Consider the following 15,960-nt stretch of genomic DNA (forward strand, 5'->3'; position numbering starts at 1 on the left):
ACTTTGGATGGGGCTTGTTGGGCCCGATAGATCTATCTTTAGAGTTCGCGTCAATTAGGGTGTCTGTTCCCTAATTCTTAGATTACCAGACTTAATAAAAAGGGGCATATTCGATTTAATAATTCAACCATAGAATGTAGTTTCGATTACTTGTGTCTATTTCGTAAAACAGTTATAAAAGCAGCGCATGTATTCTCAGTCCCAAAAATATATATATTGCAAAAGCATTTAAAAAGGGAGCAAATGAAACTCATCATACTGTATTTTGTAGTAAAAATACATATAACATCAATGAACAAAAGTAAGGTTGATCTCGGGTTCACGAACCTATATTAATTATATGTATATTAACACATATAATGGAAATCAATCAAATTCATATATCTAGATTTATTAGTTATATCATTTTTTTTATATTAAGAACTTATATAATTCATTATTCAGTTAAATATCTTCATTTTATAGATAAAAATATTAATATAGTTAAGTTATGTATATTAAATATATTTTTATATGAAGATTGTTTGTTTGTGAAATTAAATAATTATGATAATACTAATATTAGTAATAATAAGGATACTATATAAAAATAATGATAAAAGCGATAGTAATAATAATAATGTTAATAAAAATAATAATATTAATAATTTTAATATTACTAAGTTGTATTATAATAACTATGATAATAATAATTTTGTTAATTCCTTTAAATCATAACCTAATTGAAATTTTTAATCTTAATGGCACTAAATTTTAACCTTAGTGAATATTCTAACAATAATACCAATAACGATAATAGTAATGATAGTTTCAAAAATAATGATAATGATAGTAATAATAATAATTCTGATAATAATAATAATTATAATGATAATTAAAATGTTAATACTTATAATAATATTAATAATGATATAAATAATAATTCTAATAATAATAATAATTTTAATTATAATGTTAATTTTAATGTTAATGATAACAACAACAACAATAATAATAATAATAATAATAGTATTAATAATAAAAATAGAATATCTACCTCAAAGATTAAGTTCCAAAAGAAAATGCCTTTGCCCAGGCTCGAACCCTCAACCTCTCGCTAACACGAAACACCCCTAAACCATTCAGCTAATATTCACTTTCCTGGCTTATAACACAACATAAATCGATTTAAACTGAATTTCTGATTCTGTGTCAAATATACCATCGGCCCAACATACACTTGATCTCGGTCCATCACCTAAACAAGCCTCTGGCCCAACAGCAACTAAATTATTTCGGCCCAACTAGCCTGATCCATAATCTTAACAGTTGGTGTGTAATTAAAAAGAAAAAAAAAATTATGTTGCAGGCCATAATCGAACCTGTGACCTCCCGTTAAACAACCATATGCCCAAACCACTGAAGCACTCGAGGATTCTTGTTCTCATACGCGTTTTCAATTATTTATAGTATATTCCAGCAGTTATCATCATCTATTAAACAGAAGAAAAGAATTAAGGCAGCGATGGTTGTTTGATCTTTCTCCTTAATTTTATTTTGCCACCAAACCATCATTATTATCGTTATTTTAGCTATCGTCATCATCAATTATCAACTAATCATCGATCGTTATCTATCATCGTCTTTATCAGTATCATCAACTCATATCGTGGTCACATAATCGTTATCATCATCATCGTATCGTTAACGTACCATTATCATACATGATTAACATCATTGTAATCATGATACTCGTTATCATAACCATCGTTATTCATACTCTTCCTTATCGTAACAATACCACCATTTTTATCATCATCACCCATTATCTTCTCCGCTATAGTTAATGAATTATATCAACCGATAGGACTTACTACAGCAGAAATTATATCACAACAGCTGTGACATTAAACGAAGAAGGAAAGAAACAAGGTGAGTAATAGCGTAACAGAAAACAGAAGACTGGAACAGGAGAACATCTTGTTGGTTTTGAAGAGGATGTCGTGATGGTGGTGGCGTTAGATGGTGATTGTTGTGGTGTTTTCATCAAGCAAGTAATACGAAAGATATATATATATATATATATATATATATATATATATATATATATATATCTAGAGAGAGAGTGTGTGTGTGTGGTGGTGTTGCGGTGGTTTGTGGTTGTGTCAGACGGTGGCACGTTTCTGGTGGTGGTGTTCGGTTGATGGTGGTTCGAGTAATGGTGGCCTACGGTGGGACTATGGTGATTAAAAGAGAGAGAGAGGAGAGATGTTAGAGAGAGATAGAAGGTGGTGGTAGTCTTCGGTGGTTAGTGGTGAATGTTCATGTTGATCGTGAAACTGGATTCCAAGAATGGTGGTTGTGTTTTGGTTGAACAAAGAAACAGAATTCGGTTGAGGTTTTAATCAATCAACGGGGATGTTTGAACCGGTTTTTGGTTGTAACAACCATGGTGGTGGCGATGGGTTTCGGCTGTTAACACAGCTCGCATCAAGAAGTAGTCGTATAGGATGATAGTGATTATAAGTGATAGAGAAGAGGTGATGGTGCATAAGTGGTCTCGGTTTAGACATATGATAGAAAAGGAAATTTTAGAAGTACAGTTTGAAGTATGGTGAAAGGTTAAGTATTGGAAAATGGTGGTGATTGATGATATTCATTTCTTGTAACTAACTATCCACATTAATATATAATATGCATTGATTGATGGATGTAGAGATAAAGTCATAAAATATTACACAGTACTAACACGTTAGGAATTTAATAGCCGCCATCAATTATTCATTTACGGAGTGAATTTCGTACCCCGTTGTTAATCAGTTGCGGACGAAAGTCTTCGGAAAGATTCCAAAATTTTATATTAACTATATTTATTTGTTTTAGTCGTTATGGTATAAAATTCGATCATTAATTTAATAACTAAAAATTACATCACTGTCCCTCTCATTTATGGGTAAAATATAAAAAGTGTTAAAATTAAATAATTAGATCCTAAATATACTTTTAATAAGTCTATAACTTACATAACTCAATTTCGGATCACCGTTTATTTTAAAATCTTATAAGTTTGAATTAAACTTGCTTAATATCAATCGGAACATCAAACGAGCATTACAATCATTAAATATTTATTTTCAATATACTTTATTTATATATATAGATATATTTTAAATAATAATTATTATAATCCCCTATTTTTTTTTTATTAATTTTTAATAACAACAACATATAATACTTCAAATTATATTTCGAATTATTATTTATATATACATACACACATATCTATTTACAATTAATTGTTCGTAAATCGTCGAGAGCAGTCGAAGGTCAATTGAATATATGAACATCGTTCCAATGTTTTCTAGACTCAACATTACATACTTTGCTTATCGTATCGAAATCATATAAAGATTAAGTTTAAATTTGGTCAGAAATTCCCGGGTCATCACACGATCTACATAAAGGAAGTAGTTTCTCGACATGGAGTGCTGCTATCTATTATTTCCGACAGAGATAATAGATTTACATCTAGATTCTGGCAAGCTATGCAAGATGCCATGGGAACCCGTTTAGACATGAGTACAACATACCATCCACAGATTGATGGTCAAAGTGAGAGAACCAATCAGACATTAGAAGATATGTTAAGAGCGTGTGTTATTGACTTTGGAATTGGATGAGATAGACGTCTACCGTTAGTAGAGTTCTCTTACAACAATAGTTATCACGCAAGCATAAAGGCAGCACCTTTTGAAGCACTGTATGGCAGAAAGTGCAGATAACCTATATGTTGGACTGAGTTAAGAGATAGTCAGTTAACTGGTCCTGAGATTGTACATGAAACGACCTAGAAGATCGCGCAGATACAAGAGAGAATGAAAATAACGCGAGATCGTCAAAAGAGTTGACATTAGAAGGAAAGACTTGAAATTCCAGATTGGAGATAAGGTTATGCTCAAGGCATCACCCTGGAAGGGTGTAGTGCGTTTTAACAAAAGAGGAAAGTTGAGTCCTAGGTATATTGGACTGATACTTCCAACATCCAATTCCACCGGCAGTTTCATCTTAAACATTATTTTTACTTCCACTCGCCGCCATTCTCAGCCACCACCAACCGCCGTTCTCGGCCTCTCAGAAAAGTCTTTCTCTTTCGTATAATCACATCGCAGATTCATATCTGAATTTGGTAAAGAAATTAACGTTTTTAGTATCGCCAATTAAAAGCTAATGCAAAGAAATTAGAGTGCTTTTAAATCAATCTATCCTTAAAATCAACTAGCTTTCAAATTCATTCCTCAGATCAACACAAATAATGAAAAACGTAAAGGTTTTCAAACCCTCAATTCCATCCTTAAAATCCATTTTCAAAATCAATCATTTCTCATCACAAAGACCCCACCTTGATGACGTGGGTCCAATGGCTTCTCTCCTCAAAACCCGATCCGTTATTCGGTTTCGGGGCCCCGATACTGTAAAATTCTTACAGGGTCTATTGACGAACGATATACGGCGGTTTGGTGTGATCTCTCCTAATGTTCCCGCTTGTTCCCGGTCTATTTATGCAGCTTTGTTGACCCCACAAGGCAGGTTTTTTTGTGACATGTTTTTGTATGAGGCACCATCAACCCATGAGAAACTTGACCAGAGTGGGTCGAAATCTGGACCTGACCCGGATAATGTGGTACTGCTTGCTGATGTTGATTATTCTGTGTTGGATGAGCTGCTGGAGACTTTAAAAAAGTAAGGTATTTTATTTATTATCAAATATTTTTTGAATAGTAGTTGATGTGATTAGCTTCAACACACCTAATTTCTACCTACATTATGCTAAGATTTATATAAAAACAGAGAGTAAACGTAAATTAAATAGCTTTTTTGTTATTAATCCTGTATGTTTAACTTGTTTCTGAATGGTTAACAAAATCCCTAAAATGTTCTATGTTTAAATAACTGAAAGCCGTGTTTCACATTCTTAATATTGTTTAGAGTAGCTGCAGCAAAACCGACTGATAATGTGAATACTTGGAGTAATTTACCAGGTTATTGCTAAATTTTATCCCCTAAAAGATTGCTTACCTGTCAAAAGGAATAAGCACATAATGATCAGCATGTTAGACCTACATATTTTTGCACTTGATAGTACACAATCCCTTGACAACTTGAAACTACAACAGATATAGATTGAGGTCGAAGGTTGATATAGAGAATGTGGGAGAAGAGTTGTCTTGTTGGCAGCTGTTTGGAACCGACCACCTTAACAAAACGCCTTCTTCATCTGAAGGTGGTATCGACCATAACTTTGGGTGGCAATGGCATGAAGATCCCCGATTAGATTGCCTAGGCTTCCGCGGAATCTTCCCAAACAACAAAACACGTACGCCCTCTCAACAATTCCAATATTAAAGTAGTTCACATAAAGTGCTAATTGTCTATAAGAAGTGTTTAAGGTTGCAAAAATTGCTACTCAGGAAGTACTCGGGCGGGACTTTTTACTCGGATGTTGACCAAGTTTTACTTTGACCGATTTTCTGAGTAATCCCCAGTTTTGGACGAGTTTGACCGGGTACTTTCCGAGTTGCAAAAAGCGGGGTACTCGCCGAGTAATTCCGAGTTCTGCATCACTGAATTGCTTAATTAATTAAACTATTATTCTAATGGCTAATGTGTGTGTGTGTGTGTGTGTGTGTGTGTGTGTGTGTGTGTTGCAGCACCTATGGTTGAGGCTAATATAGAAACCGAAGATGGGAGTTATCTTGTTTGGAGATTAGAAAAGGGAGTTGCTGAAGGCTCCATTGAGATCCCCAAATGTACATCCGATTTTACCTTAACTTTGTTCCGCTTGACTTGTAATACTCTTTTTATGTTTGTAATAAAAGGGAATTTGACTTAAATAAATTATATGATTCATGTGTATTAACCTTCTGATTTAGTTCATAAACTTGATGCCTTTAGTAAATTTCTCAACTTTTTGTGCAATTCAGGTGAGGCAATCCCACTTGAGTACAATCTTGCTGGTTTAAATGCCATAAGCTTTGATAAAGGGTGTTATGTTGGTCAAGAACTAATTGCTTGTTCCCATCACCGCGGGGTTATCCGCAAACGTTTGCTCCCACTAAATTTCCAAAATGAATCCGGAATAGGTAAAGACAAAAACTTTATCAAATGTTAGTCATGTATGCCAAAGTTGTAATTGACAAGCCGTTGTATGTTTTCAGAGGTGGAACTAAAGGCTGCTCCAAGTTGGGAAGTAATTTCATTGGAATCGGGCAAGAAAGCTGGAACAGTAACCACTGTTGTTGGGTCTCGTGGGCTTGGGCTACTAAGGCTCGAGGAGGCTTTTAATGGGTTGGGAAATTTAGTCGTCAAAGGTCAAGAAGACGTGAAGGTGGAGCCTATTCTGCCCAATTGGTGGCCAAACGAGTGGTTTTTGGAGCACCAACCGCAACAAGCTGCTGGTTAGATTGTTTGTTGGGTAAAAATCAACCTTTTTGTTACATTGCAATAAAACTTGAGCTGTTATCTCGTGGTATTTTGTTAGAATATGTTTAATACTTTATACATTTTTTGTTTGTTGCTATTGGGCATCCCGTTTTTGGTTGTTTTGTGCTAATAAGCATTTCGTTTCGTATAGTTTTTGTAATATATTTAGTGATTTTAAAGTAAATGTTTTGGTAGCTTGATTGGTAATTTGAGGATGTTTAATTCCGCATGGACATATATATGGTCGAATACTGATAGGAGTTTTTTTTTTTTTCCCCCCTTCAATTGCATGTTATCGTGTCCTTCCCTTTTTTGAACGTAGGACCCAGGTGTCCTATGACGTGTCCTCCCTCTTTCACATATGGTAAATATTTTTTACTTGCTCTTTTTTTTTTTTTTTTTTTTAAAAAAAATTTCGTACGATAATTTTACTGAAACGGAATCTATTTCCTTTATTGCAGGCTATCGTTCGTCTTTGTCTGGGCCATCCAGTTCTGCAGTATGTGTGATATGTTATTTGTTTGTTCAATGTTGCAGATGTTTGTTGTTGATGACTAACTATTTATTATTTTTTTGCAGTAATAAATAGCTCATCTGGGACTCTAACTCCAATTGAAGGTAACTGCATTTTCATATATAACTCCTACTTTTTTAGATTGTTTTGGATGTTAAAGTTGACTTTTTGTTTTGATTTGGATTCTTTCCTTTCTTTTACCATCGATTTGTGTTTCTTCTCATGTTCCTGCATATTTTTGCTTCTTTTTTTTTTTGTTTTGTTTGAATGTCTCTTTATTTATTTACTTACTCTTTATTGGTGTTAAACTTTGTTTTCTTTTATGTATTGTTGTTGTTACTGCATGTTCCCGCTTACTTTTTTCCCTGTTGGTTGCTATTGCTGAACTCAATATTGAATACATCCATTTAGGTTTTTTTATTTTTAGGATTGTTTTCGACCAGCTGTTATTAACCTTTTACTTCTACAATGGACTTTTGTTAACAGTGGTTGCCATTATTTTTGTTCCTTCATTGTTTGTAAATATGTTTGAATGTGCTTTTGTGTATTTGTTTACTATTACTATCCATTGCTGTTAAAGTTTGGATTTGTTTCACGTGTTGTTGTTGTTGTTGGTAACATCTTTCTAACCAAACAGTAGTTACTATTAATTACAAATCAGCTGCACCCAACTTTTGTAATTTGGAACAAATATTACTTACATATTAGCAGACTAGCATACCAGGCCCAAAGTAAGAGAAAAACCAGCTTTTGTATGTAACTTTTGCAGCTAAACCTTACAAATATATCAGCTTAATTGCACTAAAACTTTGTAACCCTGACTATGACCATAAAATTCATAATTTATCATCACGCTTGATGGTTTGTTTTTTTTCTAGTAGTGTTTTAGAAAATAAACATCAATGTGAATGAATATACCTTATAGAGTAGGTTGTAGCATAAAAGGTTGAAGTTCAAGGTTGCAAGCTACGTATGCATCGAGTATAACTTTGGAGGTGATCTCTTGCATGCAGGGACATACTCTTACCATTTGACTTCATTTATTTCCTAAAATATTAGAGGACCATAAGGTCCACAATACATAAACAAGAGGAATACAGATAAATTAAAAATCCACAGATATTATTAATAAATGATCATGCACCAGAAAACCATCCGTCTAGTAATTATTCGTGAAAAACCTAAAAAACCATAAAATAAAAACAGAAATTGCAAAAAAGAAAAGGACATCATTCGGGACATAGACACCTAGTGAAAGACTCGCTGTAGTCCTATCCTGTGAGTAAGTGTTGACGTGATGCTGATGTGGCAGTTTGTCCTCGAAGGAAACTGTGTCATGGTCGAGTCTTTCCTCATCAGTTCTTTTCATACTCATGTTTGTCATCGATTTTGAACAACTCGGCCTCTCATTAGTTTTCGCTTCCTCTTCCGGACAGTAAAGGAAGTTTAAGATCGCGATAGGCATCGTGGAAGAAAGAACTTCGTTTCTTTCTAAAACATAGCGACATATGCGTTTAAGTTTTTTATTCATGTATGCTATCTCATCAAGTTCTGGTTCCTTATTTACTTTAAGCCACTTCATAGCCTCCTCAACTGCGGCATCCATTGTTTTCAGATCTTCGAAACTTAGCTTGCTCGTGATGTCTTGGTCATTCATTGCGTCTCTCATGGCATAAATAAAATCCTCCATTGCAAGATACCCCTCCGCCTTCTTTCTATACTCTTCATCATCAACTTTATTTTTCTCAGCATCTTCCAACATCTTGTTAATTTCTTCTTGTGTAAGTTTTACCTGTTTTTTATTAATGGTGATTTTGTTCTCTTCACCAGTTTCGGGCTCACGCGCAGAAACCTTAAGAATACCATCAGCATCTATTTCAAAACAAACCGTTGCGCTTGTAACACCTCTACGAGCAAGAGGAAGATTGGAGAGTCTAAACTCACCGAGTAAAATGTTGTCTATTGATCTACTTCTCTCACCTTGATAAACCTTTATCATAAAGCAAGGTTGATTGTCTGAACATGTACGTCCATTAGACTCCTTTGTAACTGGTATGGGAGTGTTTTTTGGGATGACAACATGCATGAGTCGTCCATTCTTCTCAATTCCAAGTGAAAGAGGAGTGACATCACACAAAACCATATCTCGAACCTTTTGATTCCCCTCACCACTCATCTTTGCAGCCAATACCGCTGCACCATACGCAACCGCCTCATCTGGATTGATCGATCTGCAAAGACTCTTATCGTGAAACAAATCCTCCAACATTTGTTGTACCATCGGTATCCTAGTGGACCCCCCAACCAGAACCACCTCGTCCACCCTACTCTTATCCATCTTAGCATCATCTAAGCACCCTTGCACAGTTTTCATACACTTGCGGAAGAAGTCAACGTTCAGCTCCTCAAATTTGGCACGGGTTATTTTTGATGAAAAATCGATACCATCGTACAAGCAGTCGATATCTATTGATGTCTCGGTTATTGATGAGAGAACCCTTTTTGCTCTCTCGCAAGCAATCCTCAACCTCCCAAGAGATCTACAATTCTTGCTAACATCTTTATTGTACTTCTTCTTAAATACCGCAACAAAATAGTTCACCATCCGATTATTAAAATCCTCACCACCTAAATGAGAATCACCACCAACGGCTTTAACCTCGAACCTCCCTTTATTATTAATGGTAACAATAGAGACATCGAATGTACCACCGCCCAAATCAAAGATGAGCACATTCATGTCACCGCAATCTTTTTTCAGGTGTAGCCCGTACGCAATTGCAGCTGCAGTAGGTTCATTAATCAGACGCAAAACCTTAAGGCCTGCCATAGAAGCCGCTTCCTTTGTTGCCAAACGTTGTGAATCATTAAAGTAAGCAGGAACCGTGATCACTGCCTCTTTAACATCGGTGTTTAAGTATGTATCTGCTACCTGTTTCATTTTTTTAAGTACCATGGAAGAAATTTCTTCGGCTTCAAACTGCTTCTCTTTACCCTTATATGTGACAACAATCTTAGGCTTACCGGTTTCACCTTGTATGATTTTAAACGGCCATAGTTTCATGTCACTTTGCACCGTAGCATCAGCATAACTCCTTCCTATCAGTCTTTTAGCATCTGTAGTGATAAGGTCGGACAACGAAAAGGTTAACTGCATTATTATAGATTACTTATCGTGTGGTCCATTAATGAATATACACCTTAATTCAACTCATTACATTGGAATAGTAGTAAAAAAAAAGCCTAAATTTAAACTAATGAGTCTAAACAATGAGAAACAAATATGAAAAAAAAAAAAGAGTACTTTTGTGTACATTTGACGTAATATACTGTATAATATTGATTGATTGTTGAGACAGATCACAGATGAGACAGCGCAAAACAGAGTAGTAATAGCATACGGGCCATAAATTATACTGTAATTCAAATTAGGTTTGAATACAAATTTTCATTAATCTTAAACACCCAGCTTGATTATAAGAACTCGGTCAACAAACATTGAACATCAACTAGGTGAACGAAAGCATAGCTTAATGCGCATGTATATATGTAACTAGCTTCTTGTTATTTTTATTTATAAAAAAAATTGGTTGATATATTTTAGCATTGAATTAAGATTTAGTGTTTCATCATCAGATAGAAATTAAACCTTAAATATCAAAACTGAGCTTCGAATTAAGGTTGATCAAGCGAATAAATATACAAGTTACATAGTATATGAACAAACTAAGTTAGCTGCATACTAATATGATGGAGTCGAGATGTATATACATAATACACATATAATATAATAATACCAAAAATCGTGTTGGCAGAGTTTGTTGCGGCTTGGTTTTTAGCAGCATCTCCTACAAAACAGTCATCACGAGTGAAAGCAATGCAAGAAGGCGTGGTTCGGTTGCCCTGGTCATTGACTATTGTCTCAATCCGGTCGCTTATCCAAGCAGCAACACACGAGTAAGTTGTCCCTAAGTCGATTCCAATCGCCAAACCGTCACTTCTTCTCCCCATATTATCGAATCAGTTAATCATACCTACGATTAGAATGAAGTTTTTGCGACTTTTTAATACTTAAAGTCGTACGAAATTATTAAGAATACCAGGGTACGTTGTTGATGTAAATATATATAAATATATTGCCATATTGGGTTGAATGAACGATTATAACCTATTCATTGTCTCTAAATTGGTAATAAATCCAAGTATATAAATTATTAAATGTGTCAAGAAATACGTTACTATTAATAAATGAGAAGAATTATTGCATTATTAAATTATAATATACGGAATACTATCACTTAGAAAAAATTATCCTAATATAGTCTTTTCACATTTTCCTTTTTTATTTTCTTATTACAAAAACATCGAATAAAACACAAATTTTCTTTACATAAAGATTTTGTATATCACGAAAAACTTCTTTAAACGCACACGCCAATGCTCCACTTTGGGGGTGTATGGATTTACGTTTTCAAAATTGATTATGCGTTTTAAATAATTGAAATCAAATAATCAGCTTCAGTAAAACGTGGTATAATAAATAGTGTTTGGATAAGATTATGTAACTTGATATCGCAATAATTAAAAAATTAGTTTTTTGAGTGTTTGGAAAAACGAGATTATTCAATACTTATTTGATAAAATGACTAAAATAGACATGGTAATGTTTTAATTAACATGTAAAGGGGTTGTGAATGTTTACGATTAAATTTTAAAAGAATCAATTCATACACATTAAATTATTGGACTCATAAAATTAGATACTCCGTAATACTTTTATCTAATCTAATTAAATTATAACTTATAATAATATAAAATATATAATGTCAGGTAGGCAAAGTGAACATACTACGGAGTAATATATAATGTTAGGCAAGGTAAGAAGGGCATTTCAGTAAATTTTTGTTGAACATACTTATAAATCAAAACGCCGTTTTCTTGCAGTAACCCATGAGTTACTTCTCCAAACTTGCGTTTTTAGATGTTCAAAACGTAAATAATTTTTTTTAAAATTTAAATACCAAACACTATAATTTAATTATTTGCATCTTCAAAACGCAATAATTAAATAATCAACTTCAAATCGTATTCTCAAACACCCTCTTAATGCAGCAGACGTTTGTTGATAGTGACACAGTTTTTCAGAATCCAGGTCATCGTTTTTGGTCAACTTTCCGGTCAAAAAATCTCGATGTGGCCCACCATTAACAACTGCCCATGCGCTTGTCTTTCTGCTTCACGTAACCCGAAATTAACTTCATCGTTTAAATTATTTCTCGAGTCGTTAGATAAGTAAAGATCTAATAATGAGACGCTCAATCCCCTAATCGAAAGCCATTCGATACGTAACTTTTGAGCCGAATGTAAAAAATTAAAAATTCAAGAAATTCGTCACCTCGATAGTTTTTTTTATCAAATAACCGTACAAATTTCTTCGTTTTCTTGTAAACATGAAGACGGATTCAACAAACTAACAAACTCCCCGTTTTTTATTTTATTTTTTTAAAAAAATCCTGTCAAAATCTCGATCCAAAATGAAGCTAAACAACTGCCTCCCCGTCCACAAACGAATCACGCCACCTAGCGAATTCTTAAACTTTGTCATTACAGCTGGCAGTTCAATTTGCTGACGTGGACACAACATTGAAGTTGCTGCAACTGCACCCGAGTGAAAAACACTCCATCGTCCAACATTAAATGAGCAGCAGTCAAACTATCATGACTTAAAGTCAAATTAAAGGGTTGAACGAAAGTATACATTTTATGGGGAACCCTGCAGCAAAATCAGGATATGGCAATACGACAGGTGTCTTGTAACGCGTGTTTTTGTTTTCAACCTTCTCTTCATTCAAATCGATACATTTGCTCAACAAACTGTATACATCTGTTGCTCAACAAAGTGTTCAGGGTCAACCCAAATGGACCCCTTTAGACCCGTTGTAAAAACTTTACAAAATTTAACCAATGTCTGTTTTAATTTGTTACGTTACCCACTTGACCCGCCCAACTTGCAACATTCATGAAAAGCCGTTATTATTGTGATGCTAAAAAAAGTACTTACAGAGAATCATGCTTGAGTAAACGGTGCAGAAATTGATGTTTGTTTTCTTTGCAGAGATATCAGCTGCTACAAGCTGCTAGTTAGAATTTTTGTTACGTAAAAATCAACCCTTTTTTTACATTGTAATAAAACAAGAGCTGTTATCCTGTGCAACTTTTTTACTCAAAGTCCTATTGTGTAAAACTTTTTTATTTCGAGTTCTGTCGTATACATTATAGATTAGATGCGTAATGTAAGTAATTATAAGCCCATTACCTACTAGGTTTACAACATATAATTACAATTAAATCTGAATCCAACTAATCCCACTCATTTTCTTTTTTCCCAAACATCTAATTCATCTCTCACGTTTTTCGCATCATCCCACCTCCCATATCCAGCATGCACATTAGAAACCATAACTTTATAACTGCTTCTATTCGGCTTATCGTCAAGCAATCGTTGAGCTACAATTTTAGCAAGTTTTGAATGATTATGTGCATCACAACAAGAAAGAAGTGCACCCCAAATCTGTAGCGACCCGACCAAATCATGTTTGACGGCGCCGACTACTTAGGTCCCGTTACGTGGTCATAAGTCTTTAACATGACGTTTGACCAAAATATGTCGCATTCATTTCATAAGTAAAAGGATGTTTCAAGTTTACAAGTGTAGTTCAAAAGACTAGTTACATTACAATGTTTAACGTACGAATGAAACCTATGCGACACAATTTAAAGTAGTCAAAAGACGCTCCAATTATGCATGTATACTCGACATCTAAGCAAGTATCAAAAAGAGTGCGGAAGCATGTATCAAGTAGCGTTCAAGGACCTGAGAAAACATATAGAAAACTGTCAACGAAAACGTTGGTGAAATCATAGGTGTTTTAGTAAACGTTGCATTTGAACCACAAGATTTAATATAATATGATTATCTAAATCATTTGCATTCCAAAGTTTGTTATTTGTTTCGCGGGCACCCAATTATCAAACTTAACTGTTTTGCACCATTTGCGTAGTGTTAGAACATACACTAGACCCGAAAATATATTTCATCCGCTAACAGTAGCGAACAGTCCGAATGAGGCTCGTCAAGCCCATGTGATCACATAATATAAGTTCACGTTTACACCATGCAAGTGTAACTAATGATAATTGAATTGAGGATTTTCGTTCAAACCCGTACATGGAATGTTCGTTTTCGTACTTGTGTTCAAAGTGTAAAAGTATGATACGTATATGTTTCTCATCCCATAGTTTAAAGCATAAAAGTTGTTTGAAAGCTGGGACTATGATCTCACCTTGAGTGCACGTATGAAAAGTACTTCACAAAGTAACGTGTGCAAAGGATAATGCTAGTCTTGACCTAAACAAATAGGCCGTATCAATAACGGTAAACACGATAGGTCAAAGATGTTCAATTAGACATATGGCTCGTTACGACTCGATTATGTAGCATGTGAACCAATTTGTCAAGTTTCATGCAAGATACAAGTATAGAAACAAGTTAGAAAGATTGCATAATCATTTGGTTAAGTTTGACAAAAAGTCAAACTTTGGTCGGTCAAAGTCAACGAAAAAGTCAACACGTTCGAGTCGGGTCCCGAACTATTTTTCTGAGGTTTTTATTCATATATAAGCATGTTAGAACAAGTTACATGTGAATCGGAGGTCCATAGCATGCCACACATTTTTCGTATATTGGACAAGGAGGTCAGAAGCTGGACACGCCTAATGTCGCGCCGCGACATAGGCTGGCCGCATCGCGGCAATACACGCGAGCTGGTACCTGGCCAGTTTCAGTTTTCTAAGTCTCAAACCAAAACCTTTTTATGCATAAAACACAAACCGCAAATACTTAGAACTCGCATCTTATATCGTTGGAAAGCTCTTTTGACAAGGAAAACAACTAAGCACATTTCAACAACCAAAAACATCATTTGTAACAATAGACTTTCCAAAATAAATGATCAATTAATGTTCATCATAAATGCTCAAGTTCATAAATGCACAAAATAGGATTCGGAAATTTAATGCATGCATTTAATACGCCGTTGTAAGATCCTGTTTTCTTTTGGGTCTGGACGCCGTCCAACAATTTGGGATGTCCAACAATTTGGGACGCCGTCCCAGTTCGAAGACCTGGACGCCGTCCAACATTTTGGGACGCCGTCCAGAATGGCTGGCAGGCATGCCTTTTTGCTTTTAAATATTTTAGATGGGTAAATTGGTAATTTCACTTGGTGGACGAATTAAAGGCCTTAGGATCAGTTTGGTGAGCTCATTACTTCATTTCTCAACCACCAAACATCATCCATTCATTCTAGAGAGAGAGGGGGTGGTTAAGTGTGAGAAAGCTCAAATCGGAGAAGAAGAAGCTTGTTTCGGGTTTTAGCTCGAGCATTAAAGTTGTTCATCTCCTCGTTAGCTTCGTTTTGATTGTTGGGGTAAGCCCTAAACTTGATTACCTTAGTTTAATGTGTTTAAGGGTTAGGGTTTGGGTTAGTATTGCACATAAAACCCATTTGTGAGTAATTTGGGGTTTTCGGGTAAGTTTGGGTCATGAAGACCCAAATGGTGACTAACTTAGGGTTTTGAAAGGGTAAATGGTGTAAATGGGTCTTAAAGACCTAAGTAAATACTAATACCCTTATAGTTAATGTTAGTGGGTGTGATTTGGGTTGTGGGTGACCCAAATGGGTGTGTTGACCTAGAAATGGGTCAAATGGGTCTTTGATGACCTAGGTTGTCTTGCAAGTATGAAAACGAGTTAACTTTGTGGTTAAAAGTGTGTTAATACCTTAATTGGCTAAAGTTAGGGTTTTTGGTGAAGTTAACCCATTATTAGGGTTAAAGGTGCAAAATGGGTCGGGATTGCACTTAGGGTCAAAAGACTCTAGATTGTTAAGTGAGTTGCTTGACCGACTTGAGTTGTGAATTGATTA

General features: G+C 34.8%; 3 protein-coding genes across 4 annotated transcripts in view; 1 reads left to right on the top strand and 2 right to left on the bottom strand.

Annotated features, from left to right (window-relative positions):
• Positions 1–4,040: 4,040 nt before the first annotated feature.
• LOC139857967 (putative transferase At4g12130, mitochondrial) lies at positions 4,041–7,222 on the top strand. 2 transcript variants are annotated; one of them, XR_011762761.1, is made up of 6 exons: positions 4,041–4,719; positions 5,154–5,353; positions 5,688–5,786; positions 5,961–6,119; positions 6,195–6,823; positions 7,039–7,222. XR_011762761.1 is itself a non-coding variant. In XM_071846815.1 (6 exons), exons 1-5 carry the CDS (start codon positions 4,292–4,294, stop codon positions 6,437–6,439), a joined length of 1,131 nt encoding a protein of 376 aa, XP_071702916.1. In that variant the 5' UTR covers positions 4,041–4,291; the 3' UTR covers positions 6,440–6,451; positions 7,039–7,222. The 2 variants fall into 2 exon arrangements, 1 of the variants encoding a protein (XP_071702916.1); XM_071846815.1 differs by having other exon boundaries at positions 6,195–6,451.
• Positions 7,223–8,139: 917 nt separating this feature from the next.
• Positions 8,140–10,984, bottom strand: LOC139860555 (heat shock 70 kDa protein 18-like). The gene is made up of 3 exons (XM_071849305.1): positions 10,771–10,984; positions 8,268–10,090; positions 8,140–8,154 (listed from the first exon to the last, which is right to left on the bottom strand). The coding sequence occupies exons 1-3, from the start codon at positions 10,982–10,984 to the stop codon at positions 8,140–8,142; spliced, it is 2,052 nt and encodes a 683-aa protein (XP_071705406.1).
• A 2,255-nt stretch (positions 10,985–13,239) lies between these two features.
• Positions 13,240–15,960, bottom strand: part of LOC139858851 (putative pentatricopeptide repeat-containing protein At1g64310) — a 34,442-nt gene continuing 31,721 nt past the window's right edge. Inside the window, exon 3 of the mRNA XM_071847687.1 lies at positions 13,240–13,545. Within this exon, the coding sequence (XP_071703788.1) occupies positions 13,344–13,545 (202 nt within the window). The 3' untranslated portion in view covers positions 13,240–13,343. The remainder of the gene's footprint in view (positions 13,546–15,960) is intronic.

The sequence above is a fragment of the Rutidosis leptorrhynchoides genome, chromosome 7 (genome assembly GCF_046630445.1).
Source record: "Rutidosis leptorrhynchoides isolate AG116_Rl617_1_P2 chromosome 7, CSIRO_AGI_Rlap_v1, whole genome shotgun sequence".
Lineage (NCBI taxonomy): Eukaryota > Viridiplantae > Streptophyta > Magnoliopsida > Asterales > Asteraceae > Rutidosis > Rutidosis leptorrhynchoides.

Coding starts and splice junctions, on each gene's coding strand:
- LOC139860555 (XM_071849305.1), bottom strand. CDS start 10,984: ATGGGGAGAAGAAGTGACGGTTTGGCGATTGGAATCGACTTAGGGACA. Junction 10,091..10,770: donor CTCTGCCAACACGATTTTTG/GTATTATTATAT, acceptor TTATCACTACAG/ATGCTAAAAGACTGATAGGA.
- LOC139857967 (XM_071846815.1), top strand. CDS start 4,292: ATGAAAAACGTAAAGGTTTTCAAACCCTCAATTCCATCCTTAAAATCC. Junction 5,354..5,687: donor CTTCCCAAACAACAAAACAC/GTACGCCCTCTC, acceptor TGTGTGTTGCAG/CACCTATGGTTGAGGCTAAT. Junction 5,787..5,960: donor CTCCATTGAGATCCCCAAAT/GTACATCCGATT, acceptor TGTGCAATTCAG/GTGAGGCAATCCCACTTGAG.